We start from the raw sequence: 22324 nt of genomic DNA on the forward strand, positions 1-22324 counted from the left end.
TGTTGCTCCTGAATTCATATTATTCTAGCTGCTGCTTTGTAAGGCAGTGACCTTATTTCAAGAATATTTTGATGCTACAGCTAGTATGCTAATTGAATGAGAAAGAACAAGTCTGCTTGTGAATCCATGTTCTGTACCAATAATGTGTTAGAACCCAGTGCATGTGAAGTTGTGGATTATGAGATCTTATAGTTTTCCAAGTTCTGTCTTACAAGTCATCTAAAACGAGGACAAGGATGTTGAAACGTGTAATCTTTTTGGAGTTTACTGTAAATACAGGTATTGGGAGTAAACAGATCTTCTTAAACTGCTTTTGGTTTTCAGTGTTCAGTAAGTCTGTCTTTGTCTTCCTTTGAATGAGTTTGTGGAAGAGGAAGGCCATTCACTGGGCACTTGGCTAAGCTTAGGAATGCCTCTTGAACTCTATAGTTGGTGCTGACATGGGATGGGAGAACAGCTTGATGTGAATATTTCTCTTTCCCTTCATTATAGTGTGTACATCCTGTACATCCTCAGGAAGTAGTAGTGAAGAACTTTTTATTAAAGGAAATCAGTTGCTTGGAGTGGTTTGAGCTCTGAGCTTCTCCTCAGGGTTTCCAGTGGTGAAGAATCCGGTTCAGATGTTTCAGTTTTAAAAAATGGGGTGGGGAAAAGTGTCATTCATAGGAACATGCATTCAATGTGGAATGAAATACACTTCCTTTTAATACTGTAATTCTTGAAGACCTCATTTTAGAGATGTAATAATTTTTATGCATTCTTAGATGTCTCATTTGCAGTCTTATTTTAATGCTTTGCCTATGAAATAACTTGGTTTTATGGAGTTAAGAGAAAATTTTGGTGTCTTTTTTTTGTTTAATAGAGAGGAGAAAATAGCAATCATGCGTGAAAAGCATACAGCTCTAATGAAGCCCATTGTATTTGCTTTGGAACACGTACGGAGCATCACTGCAGCTCCTGCAGAAACTCCTCATGAGAAATGGTTTCAGGATAACTATGGAGATGCAATTGAAAACGCGCTAGAGAAACTTAAGAATCCTTTGAACCCTGCTAAACCTGGAAGCAGCTGGCTGCCATTTAAAGAGGTATTATATTCACAGACTAAGAGTACAGTGTGGAGATTCTTGGTACCCTTGCTACACCATGTGCTTGACCCTCAGTGGTTTCTTGCCATATCAAAATTGCAGCCTGAAAGTTAGTCTTCTCTGCAATCACAGGCATGCTAGACACTAAAGCACAGTAATTTTTGCCTCTGTAACAAGTCTTCCTTTGTGCATTACTGCATTTCTACCCAATGAATTTATTTGAATTTTTCCAAATCTTGCATCTTCTGCTGTCTGGGATGCTGTCAGTTTTTTAGGGGCAGAGGGCTTTATTTTTTTAAATACTGTCTTTCTGAAACTCCATGCTGTTTGAATTTAGTGAATTTAAAATTTAACAAGTTGGTACTCTGGTTATCTAAGCATAGTCCTTGGGCTGTGCAGCAACAGTCAAATGATCAACCTTTCCCAAAGATATTTTATTTTCAGTTATGTGGTCTTGTCTTAGTTTTTAATGGGTCTGAGGAGAAACAATATCTAGAACCAACCTGGTGATTTTTAAAAGTCTTGCTAGACAGAACCGAGGTTTTTCATATAAATACTTTTTGTTTTTAGTTCCCCTACTGCTTTGCAGAACAAGCAAGCATGCAGATACATAAAGAGGAGGTGGCTGAATGCTGCTGCCTTTGACCACAGCTCCAATATTTGTAAATGCAGGAGCAAACTTCTTGATGAGTTTGATTTGTTTATGACTTTGGCAGTTATTGCCAGGCAGGGTATATTTGCTGCATAAAGGGTGTTTTTCAGGTTTTGATCGTCTTCATCCTAGGCTGTAAATGGATTAGTAGGGTGGCAAGGGTGAAAAGCATTTTAAGAAAAATCTCCATGCTTTCTGGAAAATGACCGTCATTAAGTCTGTTTTGGTGGTAGTTTTTATTTGTTTTTTTTAATGCTAGCTGTTAAGATGAACTTCAACCTAAAACACAACTATGTTTTTGTGGAATAGGTTATGCTTAGTTTGCAGCAAAGAGCACAGAAGCGGGCTAGTTACCTTTTACGACTTGAAGAAATCAGTCCTTGGTTGGCTGCCATGATGAACACTGAAATAGCACTTCCTGGAGAAGTATCTACCAGAGACACAGTCACAATTCACAGCGTGGGCAGCACCATCACAATCCTGCCTACGAAAACCAAACCTAAAAAGCTGCTTTTCCTGGGTTCAGATGGAAAGAACTATCCCTACCTGTTCAAAGGTAAGAAATTGACATTTTCTCATACAAGTTAATGTCTCTTTATAAATTAGACTATATTGAAGTTGGAAAGATGCATGGTTGTGATTTTTATCTGCCTGCATGACATGGAGAAAGAGTTGCTTAGAGCATCTGCTCCCTTTCATCCCCACCTCCCACTTCACCATACATTTTCAAGGAATTTGGCCTTGTGAAGCTAAGTCGGGGTGTTTCGGACCCCTTCTTTATAAGAATTGCTTTAGGAACAGTTTTCTGCTTGCATACTGTTAGGATTAGCTGGATGCATTTTTTCCAGAAGGTTAAGGTAGCACCTAGAAGCAAACTTTAGACTTCATGCCTTCCTGGCAAGGCCTATTCGTTATGCTGTGTGTACTGCTTACACCAAGAGCTGTCATAAACTGGTGATTCTAGTAGGTAAGTGCTATGTAAACATTTAGGTTTAGGCTGAACAACTCATCCTAATCTGCATAATTTATTAAACTATTAATGGTCTGAAATTAAGTAGGATTTCAAAAAATTACATGTTTTGTGCTGCAAGAGAAGAATTTTTTTTATCTAGAAACTGAATTTTAAACAAAATAAATTGATTCCAGGTTTGGAAGACTTGCATCTTGATGAAAGAATCATGCAATTCTTATCAATTGTGAACACAATGTTTGCTACTATTAACCGTCAAGAGACACCAAGGTTCCACGCGAGGCACTACTCTGTGACACCTCTAGGAACAAGATCAGGCTTGATCCAGTGGGTGGATGGAGCTACACCTTTGTTTGGTCTCTACAAGCGGTGGCAACAACGAGAAGCTGCTTTACAAGCACAAAAGGTAACATATGTTTGATGCCAGCTAGAACAAATCAGAAGGGAAACACTTATTCAGATTTGCTTTGCAATTCTAAATAATGTAGTCTTAAAAGGATTGTGTTTTGTTTGTAATAATGCAAAATGGTTCTGTTTCATATCTCTTGGGATTTTACCAGATGGTGATGAAACCATGTAAGTATTTGTGTGTGTGTGTGTGTATATATATATATATCAGTATGTAACATAAATATACTGTTCTGGCACAAGAATTCAAGGAGAACTGCTTTTGAACAAACAGTTAACCTCAATTAAAATTATTTTAGTTCTAAATCTCATTCTCTCATTCTCATTTAAATATAGTTTTCACTTATATTTTTGAAATTACCTTGATAAGAGTAGAGTTAGGCCAAAACAATGTGTTTTCAGTTTATTCAGACTTTTTTTAACTACCAAATTTTGAAAGACTTCTCTACTGAGGATGACTTTCACAGCTCAGAAGAGTTGATTTTGTATTTCATTCTCACCAAAACTGAATTTGGGACACTTTTCTGTGGTAATGAGTTGCGATATGTAAACTGCCATTTTTACCTTTCCTAGGCTCAGGACTCGTACCAGACTCCTCAGAATCCTGGAATAGTGCCTAGACCCAGTGAACTTTACTACAGTAAAATTGGACCTGCTTTAAAGGCAGTTGGGCTTAGTCTTGATGTGTCACGTCGTGACTGGCCCTTGAATGTCATGAGGGCTGTTCTAGAAGAACTGATGGAAGCAACTCCCCCAAATCTCCTAGCTAAGGAGCTCTGGTCATCATGTACTACACCGGATGAATGGTGGAGAGTTACGCAGGTGAGTTACAACAAATATATTTTCCCTTTGAAACTCTTGTGTTTTTAATGGGATGAGGGGCAACAAATGCCTGGGATGTGTTCAAGCAATGATACTCGTGAGTTAGGTGAGGTAGCACTGCTGAAGTTTCATATAATGGGAAAGGTTGGCAATTGTACCATCTGGAATGAAAAATGGGTGTACACCTGATAGTTCTACATTATTATACTAGAATTATCAGCCTAAGACATGAAAACTCTTGTAAAATATAATCAGACAACAAATAGAAGACAGCTTGGAATAAGTTGGTTTTGATTTGTCTTACACTTAAAATGTTTTAAGATGGTAGTCAGTCCAATGTGTTGGCAGAGGATTCCCACAAATAATTTTTTCCTGAAACTCTCTTTAAAGTCGTATGCAAGATCCACTGCAGTTATGTCCATGGTTGGCTACATCATTGGTCTTGGAGACAGACATCTGGATAATGTTCTTATAGATATGACTACAGGAGAAGTTGTCCACATAGATTATAATGTTTGCTTTGAAAAAGGTAATTTAAAAAATGCTATATGTTATTCAAATGAAAGGTTTCCCTTCTTGGTGATTAAAAGAAACAAATTTTTATCTTGAAGGAAAAAGCCTTAGGGTACCAGAGAAGGTTCCGTTCCGGATGACGCACAATATTGAGACAGCACTTGGAGTGACAGGAGTGGAAGGGGTTTTCAGGCTTTCTTGTGAACAGGTAAGTTGGGAAACTTGCAGAAAACTGAGGGCTATCACTTGCCAAATGCTGTCTTAGAACTTTTTTTATTAAACTTCTGCTGTTGATTTATAAAGTCTTTTCTGCTGTGGTTTTAATTGGACTTACTTTAGATACTTCCTGTAGTGGTATTTAAGAAATCAGAGAATGTCAAATAAATACATATGCAAGTAATGGTACAATTACAGTTCGGGGGGGGGAAGGGGGACTTGTCGTGCTAGATGTAAAATGTTAAGTTTTTCCTGCAGCTTTCTTTGTAAAGTTTTACTTGCCCTCTTTCTTCAGGACTTGTCCTTTATAAACATGACAGATAAGTTTTAAAAAGAAAAATGCTTTGAACAAAAGGGAGTTTTCTTCTCCAAGTGTCTGTTGCTAGAGTATGGAGGTTTTGTGGAAGGCTAGAATGCATTCTTTAGTTTTAGTGATGTTACTACAGTTTTGTCGCATTTGTATACATTGTGGTGGTGTTCTGTAGTTGTAGTGGCTTGGGATAGGTTGTGGACTTCTGTACCTACTCAAGTACAACATTTTGCACTTAAAATTCCACTGCTATAGAAGGATAATGCAAGATCAGAATGTTTAAAATGTGATGCAGGTCCTTCATATTATGCGGCGTGGGAGAGAGACTTTGCTTACATTGCTTGAAGCTTTTGTTTATGATCCTCTGGTGGACTGGACAGCAGGAGGTGAAGCAGGATTTGCTGGAGCTGTCTATGGTGGTGGTGGCCAGCAGGCTGAAAACAAACAAAGCAAAAGAGAAATGGAAAGAGATATTACACGTAGTCTGTTTTCTTCAAGAGTGGCCGAGATAAAGGTGAGTTTTCTACAAAAATTTCTATTTTATAACCAAATGAGGCCCTATGCTTTCACTTAATACATGTGTGTTTTGGCAGTGGTGGAAGAGGTGGTCATTTATTAGAAGTAGTTCACAAATTCTATTGAGCTAAAATGAGTTTGTATTGAGGAAATACAATATGCTTGTATGGAACTTGCAAGTATTTAGTTTTCATTTTCTGTGTGTGTAATTCTAAAACATGTTTTAGTGTTTTGCCTAAATCTGGGCTAGAGGAATAAAAATAGAGGTTTAGTGAGCAATCTAAATGAAGAATGTCTGTTAAGTTTTAGTACTTGTAGCACTGGATGTAGTCCTAGATGAACAACATCACTGAAGGGTTAAATGCTGCTGTATATTACTTTCTCTTATCTGTTTGAACTAAGTCCAGTTCTATAACATCTGTGTCTTGGTTATAGGTTAACTGGTTTAAGAACAGAGATGAAATGCTTGCTGTGCTGCCAAAATTGGACAGTAGTTTAGAAGAGTATCTGAACCTGCAAGAGCAGTTGACAGATGTAGAAAAGTTGCAAGGAAAACTACTGGAGGAGATAGAATTTCTGGAAGGCGCGGACGGAGTGGATCATCCCTCCCACACACTTCAGCACAGGTACAGAGGAGCCAGAAATCCTGTCAGGAATCTCACAGTTCAATACCATTTGCGATTTGGTAATGCACTTACAAGTTAAATGTTAGAAATGTATATATGAGAGAGATAAATAGCTGGGTGAAAGCTCTTCTTAAAGTCAGCACGTCGCTGCTTGTACAGAAGAACTACTGAAACTGTTTTCCTACTGAATAATCTTATCTATGTCCTACGCCTCGTACTCTATCGATATAACCTGTGCTAGTCAGTGTTCCACACCTGACTGTCAAGGCAAGAGACAATGTGCTGAATGTGGTGTCCCATCACATTAATCCACATAATACAGCTATTGATAAATAGCAGAAAAATCTTTTCATACAAGTTTCTAATTCTTTAGCTTTCAAGTTTATTTGAAATTGATCAAGGATTTCAGAATTGCATGAATATGCATATGCATTCATTATTTTGTAGGTAAACAGAATTATTAATACTGTTAAAGTTTTACATAATTGGTGAGAATGTGTTCATTTTCTGGTCGACAAGGTAGTTGTATTTTTCTGTAGGGTTTTGTATTCGATATAGTTAAGTATTCTTTTTCTTGTAATACTTAACTTGATTCTGTGGCTTCAATAATTCAGGTATTCTGAGCACACACAGTTGCAGTCTCAACAAAGAGCTGTCCAGGAAGCAATCCAGGTGAAGCTGAATGAATTTGAGCAGTGGATAACACATTACCAAACTGCATTCACTAATTTGGAGGCAACACAACTTGCAAGTCTTCTTCAAGAAATTAGCACACAAATGGACCTAGGTATAAAATAGTATTTGTGTGGATTTTTAATGGTTTGCAAATAACTAGACTTTAATATGAGGAGGTATTATGAGTATCCTCTGACTTAAAGGCAAGGACCTGTGTATAATAAATGGAAAGAAAGGGGGCTCTTCAAAGGGTGATTTAGAGCACTCAAGGTTTCTGTGCCAAGCTGTATGAAGGAACTTGTCTGTTTTACCCCAGCTGGGCACAAGATTATTCTCTTTCTTTGTGCTCAAAATTCTCAGTATGACTTCTCCATGCCTCCTTTATCATAGAAAAAAAATATTTTTGAAAAGATGTTAATGCTCAGTATTTGTATGCTGTAAAATATACGCGCTTCAGAGATGCATCATAACTTTTAACCATCTTTCTTATAAGGTCCTCCAAGTTATGTACCAGCAACAGCGTTTCTGCAAAATGCAGGCCAGGCACATCTAATCAGTCAGTGTGAACAACTGGAAGGGGAAGTTGGGGCTCTTCTCCAGCAGAGAAGATCAGTCTTACGTGGTTGTCTTGAACAATTGCACAACTATGCAACAGTAGCTCTTCAGTATCCAAAAGCTGTGTTCCAGAAGCACCGAATAGAGCAGTGGAAAACCTGGATGGAAGAACTCATCTGTAACATGACAATAGAGCGTTGTCAGGATATCTTTAGGAAGTAAGTTGACAGAATAATGGATTGTTTGAAGAACTTAATTTTCAAGCTACCTTAGGGGTTTAGTTTTCTAATTAAGATTAATACTTTTGCAAGGACCGATTTAATTATAAAGCAAGACAAGATTAAGTTGTAATTCTAGAAATCTGTAGAAAAAGATGAAAAACTGCTTTAAAAATACAGTTCAAGTTTAATCTGGGTACTGCAAAAAGAAAACCAAGTAATGTTGCCATGCAATGAATAAATGAAGAACCATGTTTGTGGCCTTAGGGTAGTGATATTTAGTGGGTTCAGAAACTTCTAGTATTTAAAAATCACTTAGGTCAGCTAAAGATTCTCTTTATTAAAGCAAGATTTTTCAGGCAGGTTTTTTTTGTTGTTGTTCTGAAGTCAGGCCATTTCAGCATTATTACCGCTTGGTTTACAAGATCTAGATTATATCAAGCATTTACAGTGAAACCTGTTTTCTTCCTGTTTCTTATTTTCTAATCGTTCTTTGCCTCAAGGGCTACTAATTGTTTTCTGTCCTTGCAAATAGGTATGAAATATGGTGCATTCTAGGATTTTACAAAAGTGTCATTAGGGTAGCCATCGACTGCTGTGGTATTTAGAGCTGATATGGTGTAGGTGGTGTGGGAACTGTTCAAATGCAGTGTGTTTTTCCTCCCACAGAGCAAAATGCAATTTGCTGGTGCTTGAGAAGGGAGAATTTTGTCATTGTACTTCTACTTTACAGGTATGAAATGCAGTATGCTCCTCAGCCACCTCCAAGTATGTGTCAGTTCATAACTGCTACAGAAATGACTCTACAGCGCTATGCAGCAGATATAAATAACAAACTTATCAGGCAGGTGGAGCGTTTGAAACAGGAGGCAGTTACTGTACCTGTTTGTGAAGAGCAGCTGAAAGAAATCGAACGTTGCATAAAAGTGTTCCTTCATGAGAATGGAGAGGAGGGCTCACTGAGCTTAGCAAGTGTTATCATCTCTGCTCTTTGCACGCTGACGAGGTGAGATGCCTCTTGTGAAATTCTTTTGTACGCATTCATGTTTGAGACCACCTAAAAGGAATATTCAAGTAACATGTGGAGAATGCAATGGCAAGCAGGTTGTCTTAAGTAAGTGTCATAATTCATCTAGGCGAAATCTGATGATGGAAGGTGCAGCATCTAGTGCTGGAGAGCAGCTGGTTGATTTGACTTCAAGAGATGGAGCCTGGTTCTTGGAGGAGCTTTGCAGCATGAGTGGGAACGTTACGTGCCTTGTACAGTTGCTGAAGCAGTGTCATCTTGTACCCCAGGACTTAGATATTCCTAACCCAATTGAAGCATCAGAAGCTGTTCACTTAGCGAATGGAGTATATATCTCGCTTCAGGTGATACTTACTTTTATGTTACTATACTTTCCTCAACCCCAACTTTCTAAGGTTTTAGCTAAGCCATTCTTAAAAGCTTCTTCCTCAAACAGCTAAATGGTTCTTTATGGTGCTGCTGAGTTTTGTTGTTGGGTTTGGACCTTAGTTTTGATAGCTGTATTTGGCTGAGCTGAACAGGCATTCACTACTACCGTTTACATTTCACTGGTTGAAAGAAAACATTTTGTTCTGTACATGACAAATTGTAAAAACTGCTGTCAAGTAAGTAACTGTGAGAAAGTTAGCATGAGATTTATAGACACACCAGCATCATGTGTTGCTTTCATTCTTCTGTTGCTGGCAGTCCAGAACAACTTCCTAACTGTTTAATCTGTGTTCTTTTCTGTTGTCTGCTCCTGCTAAGCCTTAGTTATTTTCACCTGAAAACAAGTAGTTTGAGACAAATTCTGAAAACATGTTTTACAGGCCCCTATCTCCAAGATTGCAAAAGGAGAAAAATGCATTTATAATTTTGTGGTTTAGAAATGTTTCTACTTCAAACCACAAAACATTAGCGGAAGCTTGAGTGAAATATGTGCCGAAGGTTTGGGGGGTTTATAAACTGTGGCTGGTGTAAATAGCTTTTTGAGGCTTTTGGTTCTTCAGTATTGTATTTGAAAAATATTTTCCTACCAACCTGTGTAAGTGCATGGAGATTTTAATCACTTAGTTTTGTCGCTCTTCAAAATATTGGTGCTTCAGAAATTTTGCAGAAACGTACGTGCAATTTCATTGCATTGCAGCTGACATCTTTCACCTACACATTGTAGTCCTCGCTGTGTGAGCTCTTAAGTAAGATGTGTAACTCACTGGGCAGTTAAGGTTACGAATCTTTTTGGCGTGTCTTGTCTCATTTTGGAGACAGAGCATGTTGGTTGGTTCTTTCTGTAGCTGCCTTTAGCCCTCTGTTGTATTCTGCTTGGAGAAAATTGCTTTGTGCCACTTAAGGTATTGTGTTTCTTACCTGTATTGATTTCTGTGTCGTGAGTAGGACTGTAGCAAAATAATCATTACCTGGCAAGTTTTAGATTAGTTTCCCTTACCTAGTCTAATCAGTCTAGGAAATCATAAATTCAGTATATAATTTAACTCATTGATAGTTACATAATGGAAAAGAAAAGCTACCAATTTTGATGAACTTGGCTTGTGAAGTGTGATCTCTGTACCACCAATCCTCTGCTGAGGATTGCTGTAAGGTGTTGCTGCTGATGCTGTTGAGGTAGTTGTTGCTACATTGTGCAGATGTCAAACCTTTGGGTTTGTCCAGGATTTAATGTATTCCTGATTTCTTTAATTTTAAAAAAGTAAGATTTGGACCCTTGACTGACCACCGTTATCTTTTAACTGATGTCTACTGCAGGGCAGACTAATACTAAAATGAGAAAAGTTGCACATGATATTTTTTCAGAGGGGAAAATTTCTTACGTTTTCATGATTCCCAACAGGAATTGAACTCAAATTTCCGACAGATCATTTTTCCTGAAGCGCTCAGGTGCTTGATGAAAGGAGAGTATACTTTAGAAAGTATGCTCCATGAATTAGATAATCTTATTGAACAAACAACTGATGGAGTCCCCTTGCAAACACTGGTGGAATCTCTTCAAGCCTACTTACGAAACGCTGCTATGGGACTAGAGGAAGAAATGCATACTCATTACATCGATGTTGCAAGGTAAATCACTTTTTTAAAAAAAAAAAAATCAGGTATGAGAAAATGAAGACTGAAGAGCACTAGCTTGTCTGAATTTTATTACTTGTTTGACACCCAGGCTTTTCCTCCTGAGAATACCCTGAAGCAGAGTGCAGTGTCTAAACTGCACGTGTTTCCTCTCTGTGCGTTTATCCGCATGCGTACACAGAAATACAGAGCTACAGCAATTTACACTTATATCTGCTTAAAGCTGACTTTTGGTAGTCAACTTTTTCCAAAACGTGTAGATATGATTTTATGTTTGAAGTTCAGGGATGCTAAAAATAGGAACTGGTCCATTGAGTGTGGGAGGAACCTGTGAAAGGGAGAGCTTGTAACCATGGCATTCCTCTCGTCAGGAGGTTTGATGAGCAGCTTTTGCGTGATGAATCGGTGACTTGATTGAAAAAACAACACACAAACAAACAAAACCCAAACCAAGGACAGACCTGTGCGTCTTGGAATGTGGGAAACTACCTTTCTGGGGAAGTGCTTGGTAGACAGCTGAGCCAATTCAAAAGCTTCCTGCTGACTAGAAGTGATCTCGCTGCTTCCCTTGAGCCACTTGTGGTGGCTTCATCAGTGGTACAAGGAAGGCTGCTATACCAGTTAATTTACCTTTTTTTCCCCTTTAGGTTAATTTTCTTCCTAGTTTACCCCTTGGCAAGCCTGCTCAGCCTGTTAGTTGGGCATCAATAGTGATATAAGGGAGGGCGAGGATAAGACCACCCTTTCAGGAGCAGCAAGCTGTTAAACCATCTCAGCCTGAGACCTCATCCTTTGTTTTACCCCATACTCCAGTCAGTCAGTTACATACGTGTATGTTATAAAACTAGTACTTGGCTTTCAAGGAAGGAAAGGTGATACTGACATCACTTTTTGTAACTTTCTTACCATGCTCATAGGAAGTACGATTTGTATCCTCTACCTGTATTATAAGTTAGCCTTGTAGTTGGTCCTTGAATACAATCCTGTCTTTTATGGTATCCTTAGCCGTTCCTACGACACCAGCCTTAGGATTATTGTGGTGAGCAGGGGGTTAGGAAAAGCCTGCAAAAATTTTGTCTTGTTTGGCTACAACTTAATTCCAATCTGCTCTAGCTGGGGGATCAATCGGTTTAAGAAAATCCTATTTATTTCTTGTAGACTAAGCAAAAACATGTAACACTTTTTTTTTTTTTTTTAAAGAGTACTTCATGCTCAGTATGGTGAACTGATTCAGCCGAGAAATGGTTCAGTTGATGAAACTCCCAAAATGTCAGCTGGTCAGATGCTTTTGGTAGCCTTTGATGGAATGTTTGCTCAAGTGGAAACTGCATTTGGTTTGTTGATTGAAAAGGTATGGATCTGTTCTTTTCAGAGGACTTCTTGAGTCAGAAATACGAAAGTTTTATAAAAACTGATCTGTTTCCTTTACGTTGCTCAGCTAAACAAGATGGAAATACCTGTTGCTTGGCGTAAGATTGACATAATTAGGGAAGCCCGCAGCACCCAAGTTAACTTCTTTGATGATGACAATAATCGGCAAGTTCTAGAGGAAATCTTCTTTCTGAAGAGACTGCAAACAATTAAAGAATTCTTCAGGCTCTGTGGTACCTTTTCTAAAACATTGTCAGGTAAATAAATGTTACTGAATATTCAGTATTGCTTTGTCCACTTCTCATCCCGTGTCCTTTTTAGAAGGATATAAAATGGTCACTTCTACTGTAACTTACCTTTCATATGTGGCAAGTGTGCAGAAACTAAAAATTACTTCCTGTAATCTTGTTGCATTTATAAGTCAGATAATATTTTTCTAGATGCATCAAATATTTTGTTTATAACAGAAAACTATTTCTTTCCTTTAAAAGGAATCAGTTCCCTTGAAGACCAGAACGCAGTAAATGGACCTGTTCAAATTGTCAACGTGAAAGCTCTTTACAGAAACTCTTGTTTTAGTGAAGACCAAATGGCCAAACCAATCAAGGCTTTTACAGCTGACTTTGTGAGGCAGCTCTTAATTGGCCTTCCAAATCAAGCTTTGGGACTAACTTTATGCAGTTTCATCAGTGCTTTGGGTGTTGATATAATTGCTCAGGTAGAGGCTAAAGACTTTGGGGCAGAAAGCAAGGTTTCTGTGGATGACCTGTGCAAGAAGGCTGTGGAGCACAACATCCAAATTGGCAAGTTCTCACAGTTGGTCATGAACAGGGCAACAGTATTAGCTAGTTCGTATGATACAGCGTGGAAGAAGCATGATCTAGTGCGCAGGCTTGAAACCAGTATTTCGTCTTGCAAGACCAGCCTTCAGAGAGTGCAGCTGCATATTGCCATGTTCCAGGTGAGACCACAACGTGCGTTATTTCTGCCTGCGTTGTCTGTTGGAAGTGAACTTTAGTTACTGTGTCTGAGCAACATGCTGTTGAATGAGCTCTAGAGTATTGTAACAGACTTGATAAAGTGTGTTGCTTTTAAATTATCCTGTAAACGTATAAGGAAAAAAATGTTACAGCTAGCTTCTTTTGAAGACTAGCTGCTTTATGAGATGCCAGTGTGGCAATGTGTAAATTATTTTTCAAGTCAGTACATGTATTTTTTTTCAATCTCCACATAGTCATTTATTAGAAAAATAAATCGTTCACTGGCTCTCTTACTGGCAATGTTGTCCTATTCTCCCCCTTTTTTCAAACAGACTATGACTTTAAGGGAGGAGATTGCTTAAAAGAGAGGGTACGCATTGCTGAGTGTCATCTTGTACCTTCCTTCAAAGTTTTAAGCCATTAACTGTATCCTTGCTCCACTGTTTGCCTTACGGAAAAAATAGAAATTGCGGCAGTATCAATCCTGAAAATGTCCTTCTGAGGCTTTAGATAAATGACATTGTGTCCCTTGAAGTGTGTGCTGGTATCCAGGTGTGTTGTAGTATCATTGATGTTCATTGTGTAGCGATTTGTAGGTGAAGGGTAAAAGCTTTCTCCATGCCAGGTAATAAACTATTTCATAGACTGGTAAGCAAAACCGTCTTGGTTTTAATGCGTCACAAGTGAATTGTTTCTGAATATTGATGGGTTTTCCTTTAGATCAAAGAAATGTGTATAAATCACTTATAGTAAGTTAGTGACTGATTAATGGTATAAATATCCAAGCCAGCAAAACATAGTTTACAACTACTTACATAATTTAACACTCTCTAATGATTTAGAACTTTCAAGTGTGCCAGTATCATCTGGCACCTAGCCCTTTTAAAACACCCTTTCTTGTAAACTGTTACGGACCACTGGAATTGCTGTTTGTGGGCCAAAGTGCTTCGTGCTGAGCAATGCTGAAAATTGTTCCCCTTATTTTCTTAAAGTGGCAGCACGAAGATCTCCTTATCAGTCGCCCACAAGCTATTTCTGTTACTCCTCCGCCTCGTTCTGCAATTTTAGCCAGCATGAAAAAGAAACTTCACACGCTCAGTCAGATTGAAGCTTCAATTGCAACAGTCCAGGTACTGCTGGTTTCGGGAGGTTTGTTCAGCAGCGTATCGGAATGTGATTAGCACAAACTGCAAAATTGTCTGCCACCCCCAGATTGTTCTCTCTCCTGCTACTGAAGTACAAACTTAGTGGTATTTTCATTAATCTCTTTCAGTCTGTCTGATGTGTACTGTTACACTTTTTTAATTTGCTACCTCATACAAAATATTCTCTCAGGAATATCAGTAAATCTGTTTCATGAGTGAAAGTTTGAATATGTGAAAGTACCTTTCCTTCTGAAGGCTGGTCAAGCTCCTGTTCTTTAAGCTTGTCTGACTTAGGTCATCCTTACTGTCATTTCACCAGCTAAGTGTCAGAAGCTTCCGTTGTAGAGCTGAGCAAATCAGCTATTCTGTGTGCTGTGGCTTGGCTTTTTAGGCTTTTGGGTGTCTGTAATATAGAATGTTTAATTGTTTAAAACAAATACTGCTTAGCTTCCTGAGTTTTAATTTCCTTTTAGTTGTGAAGGTACTGTTTGTAATTTTTTGAAGATTATTTGTAAAATAATTTGATATTCCTATGATTTTACATAATTTTTAGCCTAGAAATGTGATTATTTTTGTGTTTCTTTTTCTGGTAGGTTAAAATCTAGACAGATGGCTTTATTTCCATAACAATCAAATCCAGTTGTGATGTGTGCTGAAAATAAACCTTTAAAACCAGCATAAGCTAACATTTGTCAGTCATGAATACCACATTCTTTTACATATATGGGTATAAGAATGTCTGCCTGTGTTATATATGTGCACTTTTTTTATGTTAGGCAGTTGGGCTTGAGATTATGTATATCAATAGGTTATTTATATCTGTTTGGGTTTTTTTCTTCCCCAATACAGGAAAAACTAGCAGCACTTGAAGCAAGTATTGAGCAGCGTTTAAAATGGGCAGGAGGCGCTAATCCTGCACTGGCACCCGTCTTGCAAGATTTTGATGCCACTATTGCTGAAAGGAGAAACCTTGTACTGAAAGAAAGTCAGAGAGCGAGTCAGGTACTCTACATAAGTGCAGTATTACTGACTTGATAAGTGTGTTCACTTTTTATTTCCTGCTTGAGATTTATGTAGAAAACTTTTTTCCTCTTCAGCATCTAAAGAGCAAACAGAAATAACCAAATACTTCTGGGAATTTCACTTCAAAAGCCATATGAATAATCTCTGGGAGGATTGCTGCAGGGATGGATGGCCCTGAAATGATACCGCTACTTAACAGAGCGGCTTTACTGCTATATTTAAAACTCTGTCTTCCAAGGACATGGAAGAAATGCAATTTGTATAATAGGCAGTTTAATTGGAATAATTTTTCTCACTTTGCTTCGATTTTTCAGGTCACTTTCCTCTGCAGTAATATCATTCATTTTGAAAGTTTACGCACTAGAACAGCAGAAGCCTTAAATCTTGATGCTGCATTATTTGAACTTCTCAAACGCTGTCAACAAATGTGCTCATTTGCGTCACAGTTCAACAGTTCGGTCTCTGAACTGGAGCTTCGCCTGCTTCAGAGAGTGGTAAGTAAAGGTCAAAGCAAAGTATGTAATGTTAGAATCACTGTAATCGCGAGCTCTGAATTTTGTCTTTCATTCTGAATTAATGTTATGTATACCTTTGGATGGGTTGTGGATTACGGTGTATTCCATCAGCTGCTAAACAATTGGCAGTAGCACCTACACAGTAACTGAGTTTTATGTTTGGATACAGATACAAAAATGTTTCTGTTATTTTTAGGGCACTGGTCTTGAACATCCTATTGGCAGCTCTGAATGGCTTCACTCAGCTCACAAGCAGTTGACCCAGGAAATATCTACACAGAGAACTGTACAAACAGAAAGAGAACAGCAAATAGAAACAGTTTGTGAAACAATTCAGAATCTGGTGGATAGTATTAAAACTGTGCTCACGGGTCATAACAGACAACTTGGAGATGTCAAACATCTACTGAAAGCTATGGCGAAGGTATGCCTAAAACTTCATTAAACTTATTATTCTAACCCATGTCAGTATGGTTTTAAGAAAATTAACACCTGTAAATATGTGCTTAGTAAAGTACCTATGAACAGTGAAATGTGTTTGTGCATATGGAGTTTGAGATACAAAATTAATTTCATCTCTAACAGTTCATAAAGCTTTATTTCTAAAGTTAGGCTCATCAGGCTTTGGTTTTATTAAACCTTTGCTCTCAATTGGCAGTTGAAACATTGTGTTTACAAATTCTCTTGGGTTTTAATTAAAAAATGTTTTAAAACATTTGGTCTTTCTCAAATTGATTTTCTTGAAATGTAACTCCTGAAAATTAATGGTTATTTGTAGTCAAATAACAAACAGAGGGGCTGAAAAGGCTAAGAAATGCTCAACTTCATTCTCTTAGGCAAAATACAGCAAGTAGTTAACCTTTTTGCACATCTTTGTTACAGGATGAAGAAGCGGCTTTGGCAGATGGTGAAGATGTTCCCTATGAGAATAGTGTTAGGCAGTTCTTGGGCGAATATAAATCGTGGCAAGATAATATTCAGACAGTTTTGTTTACATTAGTTCAGGTTATGGGTCAAGCCCGCAGTCAGGAACATGTTGAAATGCTGCAGGAAATAACTCCCACCTTGAAAGAACTAAAAACACAGAGCCAAAGGTAAGAAAGTCACTTGCCTTCAGGTGAAGGCACTTTGCTTATCTGCTTGTATGGAGCAGTGACACAGTACAGGGCACCTGCTTGGTGATAGTCATAGAATGCAGAAATTCTTCTGCAAAATTTCACTTGACTTTCTGTTTTAGTTTTTAATACGTAGAGTAGTTGCATGAATATTTATCAAGTCTATTATGTTTCCTAGTGTCTACAATAATCTGGTGGGTTTTGCATCACCCTTAGTCACGGATACATCAAATGAATGCTCAAGCCCAACGTCAGCTGCTATGTATCAGCCAACCTTTGCTGCAGGTAATGCTTGAAAAAGTACAAACCAAAACATCAGGAATTGATGTTAGAGTGGGGATCATCACTTTTATTAAACTTTGATATACAGACAATCTCTGCAAGATCATAAAAGCCCATAAAATTCAAGTCATTCAGCATACAGTGCTGAATGGCTGCTTGGTCGTAGCCTTTGAACAGACTTAAAGATCTGGATTCACTCCAGGAAGCCCAGAATACATGGAATGCATTGTCACATATATCAACTGAACTGTAATTTCTGTTGAAATTACTACTAAAATTTATAGTGACCTTGAAATTAATCCTGAAACCCTACAAGGGCATTCACATTTGTAAAACTTTCATTACATTACAGTTAAAACCTCAAGGTTTCTTATGAGCATGGATTTCTATTTCAAGGATTATTCTATTGTTAATGTTTGGACTAAGTACAGGCTCCTGATTGCATTTTATAACTACCATACAAAATGATAGAATTAGAGCTTAAGAGAGCCCATAAAAATTTGCCCATAAAAATAAATGTTTTGCAGTGGAACAAAACCTGTTTACAAAGTGAAAGAACTTTAGAAAACTGAAAGATTGAGGAGGGAACAACTGCTGCAGACTTTAAAATAGAAGTTTAAAATGCGTTTGTACTGATAACACCATTAAACATATATCAAATGCAGTTTTTTCTTATATCTATGATACATTCTTTGGAGTACTTTTAAGTGCTTTTAAACTTCCTTTACAGCTGTACGTAGCAATACCGGGCAGAAAACTCAGCCAGAGGTGATGTCACAGAATGCAAGAAAGCTAATCCAGAAAAATCTTGCCACGTCAGCAGATACTCCTCCAAGCACAGTCCCAGGAGCTGGCAAAAGTGTTGCCTGTAGTCCCAAAAAGACAGCCAGGGACCCTAAAACAGGAAAAGGTAAATACAGGGCTTTAAAAAAAAAACAAAACAAAAAAAAAACAAAAACAAAAAAACCCAAAACAAACTGCAAGAAGAAAACCACCCAAAAAACCCAATAAAGAATGACCACTGACAACAACAAAAAACCCTGAAACATATCAGTGGCCTTCTGTGTGGGAATGTAAAATTGAATTAACTTTATTTTGTACCTTTAGCGGTGCAGGAAAGGAACTCGTATGCAGTTAGCGTGTGGAAGCGGGTCAAAGCCAAGTTAGAGGGCCGAGATGTGGATCCCAACAGGAGAATGTCTGTTGCTGAACAGGTGAGTTGAAAATAATGAAGTTCCAGTACTGGTCCTCGCTTTAAATATTCGGTGGCAAGCACATGTGTATGTCTGCTGGAGTATGCCTTAAAAGGCTGAAATCCTGTTGTGAATGGGGGGTCCCTTTTGAGATGTGTGACTTATTCCAATGCAAATCAAGGTACGCTGCTGCCTTATATTGCTGCATTGATTTTTTTTTTTAATCAATTGCTTTTGTTTTCCATATCATAGATCTATCTAAATTCACGAATTGGACAAAATTGATTTTTGTATGTCAGTAAGCTAACATTTGTTACACAGCTGTTGATACCCAGGGAGAACATGAGATCTGTACAGCTGTCTAAAGGACAGATCTTGTCTGTGTTTAGTAGCATAACACAGCCATGCTCCTGTCTCTGGGAAACTGCATCAGGGGACCCAGATGTCCACATAAATCTGAGAACATTGTGACTCTTTTCGAGATGAGGGCGATGAATGAGATGGTGCGATCTTTTTTTGCCCCTGCAGTACCAATTCCTATTTCTTAGGTGGACTACATAAAGTTTTGCAAGATTAAGTTTACAGTTACTATAGATTTTTTTTCACTCAAGCTTTGTATTTGCAGGTGACATTCAACAGTAAATTTTAAGATCACTTAAATGCTTTTAAAAATCTAGCTTATTTTTAATTGCTTGTTTGACCTTTTTAATAGGTTGACTTTGTGATTAAGGAAGCAACTAATCTAGATAACTTGGCTCAGCTGTATGAAGGTTGGACTGCCTGGGTATGAGTAGGGAGAAAGCAGATCAGTCTGGTTCAGCGAGGTCAGACATCCACCAGAATCAACTCGGCCTCAGGCATCCATAGCCGCACCACAGTCGGTGGTGATGCATACTGGGGCTTAATCTGAGGAAACCTAGGAAATCTCGGTGCACTGGGAAGTGAAATCCTGCAGGATAGCTGCACTCAGGGATACGCTAAACACAATGGTCTGCAACCCCCACGGTCAAGGGTGAAAGCTCACTGCTTGAACAACACGGTTTGTCTTTCTGCTACGGAAGAACTGCAAACGTGTCTGGGGGTTAGCTGCAGAAAGAAATCGGGATGCTACAAACCGCAGAGTGATTTGGAACTCAATTCCACCCGACCCTGTGAACAATTCAGGAAACACCGAACCCTGTTCAAAGAAAAACAGAAAAAATGGGGCCATGAAGAAATCACAGCAAGGGAAGATTTGATGCATTCAGATTCTTGTTACTCTTGTTGCGTGGCAACAGTGCTGGTTGAGTCAACCAGTTAGTATGGAAAAAGGCTACAAAATGTAAACTTCAGAAATGGACTGAAAGCCAAGAGCTGTACATCAGATACACGCTGCATTGGAAGAACTTCTGAGATAGAAGAAAAAGCCTTTGTTCTCTTCTCCCTTTCCTCTTTCCTTTCTCTCCTCCCTCCCAGCCTCTCCTTGCATACACCCCTCTCGGCTTATTCTTGTAGGTTAGGCGTACTTCCAATATACTTTTTATTTCAATGCTTCTACTTCACAGTTTAGTCAAATTAACAACTTAAATTTTGTTTGGTAAACAAATTTTCCAAAAGCACTGAAGATAGAGAACATCAACGGTTACTTATGAGTTGGTCAAATGCAAAATGTAGTTTTGGTTATTTTAAAGTCATTTCTGTGATTCTATTATGTACAGTTTCTCAAAATTGTCACTGTGCATTTAAAAGTAATGAATCTTACAGGCATTTGATTTAATGTGCACTTCCCTCTGCTTGCAGTGTACACTTTTTTGTAATTCAAATTGTCCCTCCAATCTCATTCTACTGTGATTGCTGTAGTTTCTTTTGTACAACGTAGCTAATCCAATGTAATCTTTACCTTTTTAAAAACCAGGATAGAGTATCTAGTAGAGTTTTACATTGTTGATGACAGATAAAACAATAAAGTGATGTTCTGGTGGAGGTAGAGTGATATGCTTTTTGCTTCACTTTCCTAATATTTTTAGTTTACACTTGTAAATTATAGTGCTTCAGTTCACAGGGGTATATGTATAATCCAAGAAATGAAGGACTCTCCAATTTTTGTTCAATTAGATCTGTAAAGATTTCTGCAAAGTAATTTTCCTTTGCCATATTACTTCTATAAATGGTTGTTCAATGATGCATCCACAGTGAAACTTCCACCAAGGTTTCTTGCTTTTTTTTAATCAATTCTGTACTCAAAGTGTGATTATGTTCAGAAAAGTCTCTCTAAAAATGGCATCTTCTTACTGAGATCAATGTCCTGCTTGTCTGCCAGTTGTCTAAAAGACTTCTTGCTTCCTTTTTGAAGTCGGACACCCTTAAGAAAAAGCAACTTCCTTTTCTTAGAGCAAATAAACCTTGTGCAATTCAGTTACAACTACACAATCTTACAGGTGCTGATAGCTAAAGCAGAAGCGCACACTGGTGTTCTCAACCCAGATAAATGTGCGCAGTTATGTATTAAAAGTTGCTCTTTTGTAAACTTGGTGAATTCTTTACGCACAGTTGTTGAAAAACAATAGACATGGGAAAATCCTTTTTGCCATTTTAGTTACTTTTCAAAGGAAAAACTTTAAATATAGCATTTTGTCAATCAAAATCTTAAGTATTAAAGGATTTGAGCCAAGCCCATTCCTGGCATAAAATTAATTTAATTGAATGAATTTGCAGCGGTTCATCTGACTAGAAAGCTTGGCTAGTAATTTTCAGGTAACATAAATTTAACACCAGGCGTAAGTAACAGACAAACTTGTGTTATTTTCAGTATTTGCACTATGCTAACTGCTCTGCCTCCTCGGTAGGTCTTAGAATTCACTTTCTCCTCTGTTGCCAATTTTTCGTGGACATGCACTTGGAAGTGTGAGAGTTTTCAACAGCCACACGGCCTTTTTTGCATTCTGATTGCCTGATTAACTCTAGGGAAGTCGCAGGCTTTGTCTCTGACGATACCCATGCAGATGCATTCCACTGCCATTGCTTCCTGAACCCTCTGCCACGCCACGCGTTGAAAGAAGGAAGGCTCTGAACGTTGCAGTGAAGAACATTCATATGCAGAACGAGACACTTGGCACTGTTGGTCCTTTTTATTTTTTTCCAGTTAAAAATAACCTTATGAACAATCTGTTTGGAGTACCATAGTAACAAGAGTGTATTATACATGCTGTTTTATTTCTTGGAAGCTGGGGGGAAGGGAGGGGTAATGCACTCAACTGTGGCTCATGTATTATACCTCTGCTATCCAGAAATGAAACACTTGTGTGGAGATGGGTTCTTACTGCATAATTTAATAAAGTTTTAAAAAAAAAAATTGTATTCATAATTTCCTTGTATGCAAAACTACTTGTGATTGTGAAAATCAGGGGGGAGAATGAAGTGCCTAAATACAAATAACAAACCAAATCCCAAATTAGAGCAGGATTCTCCAGAGACTTAGATTTGGGTTACTAATGTTGAGGAGTCAGTTTACACACTTAGGAGTTAGTGGGAATTTCAGCTTTTGCTGGCATGTTTTTCTTGGTAAATATTGACAATATGGCAAATCGGTACAGTCTTGGTTAAAGCTAAAATGTAGGCTCTGTGTGTGCATCTTGCATATTAAATGAGACTTCTTGATTTCTTTAATTAAATAAGATTTCTTGAAGTCAAACTCAAAGTGTGCTCATCGGTGTTTAAGTTGTTACCCCCTCCCCATTATAGGCTAGTGGGTGACGTGCTGTTAACCCTTTGAAAATCCAGTTACTAGTTTGCTCTTCCCGCTCCCCTTCTGCAAAGCCAGGATGTGAGTGTGGATCTACCAAACGGGTTACTGGGATGTGTTAAACAATCAGGATTCGTTAGTGGTGTCTTAGATTATTTTGGTGGGATTGGGATAACAGCAGTGTCACGTTAATATAACTGAAATTGAAATGGTAACGTGTACAGTTAATAAATTGGTTTTACTTTGCAACAATTAGTTTTGCCCTCAGTGATTAGTCTATTTAAATAGTAATGGTTTGCCTAATTTTTCACCTCTCTGCAAAACT

The 22324-nt window shown here is 38.1% G+C and overlaps 1 protein-coding gene across 3 annotated transcripts in view; it reads left to right on the top strand.

The window, feature by feature from the left end:
- Positions 1-21621, top strand: part of SMG1 (SMG1 nonsense mediated mRNA decay associated PI3K related kinase) — a 68762-nt gene extending 47141 nt beyond the window's left edge. For all 3 annotated transcript variants that reach the window (XM_037383241.1, XM_037383243.1, XM_037383242.1), the window contains 25 exons: positions 863-1085; positions 2047-2293; positions 2884-3113; positions 3689-3937; positions 4328-4466; positions 4549-4658; positions 5272-5490; positions 5928-6118; positions 6733-6905; positions 7287-7566; positions 8300-8572; positions 8703-8937; positions 10422-10648; positions 11855-12005; positions 12093-12282; positions 12517-12986; positions 13998-14135; positions 15000-15152; positions 15488-15667; positions 15885-16112; positions 16571-16782; positions 16982-17088; positions 17816-17995; positions 18193-18299; positions 18991-21621. In XM_037383241.1, coding sequence (XP_037239138.1) covers positions 863-1085; positions 2047-2293; positions 2884-3113; positions 3689-3937; positions 4328-4466; positions 4549-4658; positions 5272-5490; positions 5928-6118; positions 6733-6905; positions 7287-7566; positions 8300-8572; positions 8703-8937; positions 10422-10648; positions 11855-12005; positions 12093-12282; positions 12517-12986; positions 13998-14135; positions 15000-15152; positions 15488-15667; positions 15885-16112; positions 16571-16782; positions 16982-17088; positions 17816-17995; positions 18193-18299; positions 18991-19068 — 4990 coding nt within the window. In that variant the 3' untranslated portion in view covers positions 19069-21621. The remainder of the gene's footprint in view (positions 1-862; positions 1086-2046; positions 2294-2883; positions 3114-3688; positions 3938-4327; positions 4467-4548; positions 4659-5271; positions 5491-5927; positions 6119-6732; positions 6906-7286; positions 7567-8299; positions 8573-8702; positions 8938-10421; positions 10649-11854; positions 12006-12092; positions 12283-12516; positions 12987-13997; positions 14136-14999; positions 15153-15487; positions 15668-15884; positions 16113-16570; positions 16783-16981; positions 17089-17815; positions 17996-18192; positions 18300-18990) is intronic.
- The last annotated feature ends 703 nt before the right edge of the window (positions 21622-22324 follow it).

This window comes from Falco rusticolus, chromosome 4 (genome assembly GCF_015220075.1).
Source record: "Falco rusticolus isolate bFalRus1 chromosome 4, bFalRus1.pri, whole genome shotgun sequence".
In the NCBI taxonomy this organism is placed as follows: Eukaryota; Metazoa; Chordata; class Aves; order Falconiformes; family Falconidae; genus Falco; species Falco rusticolus.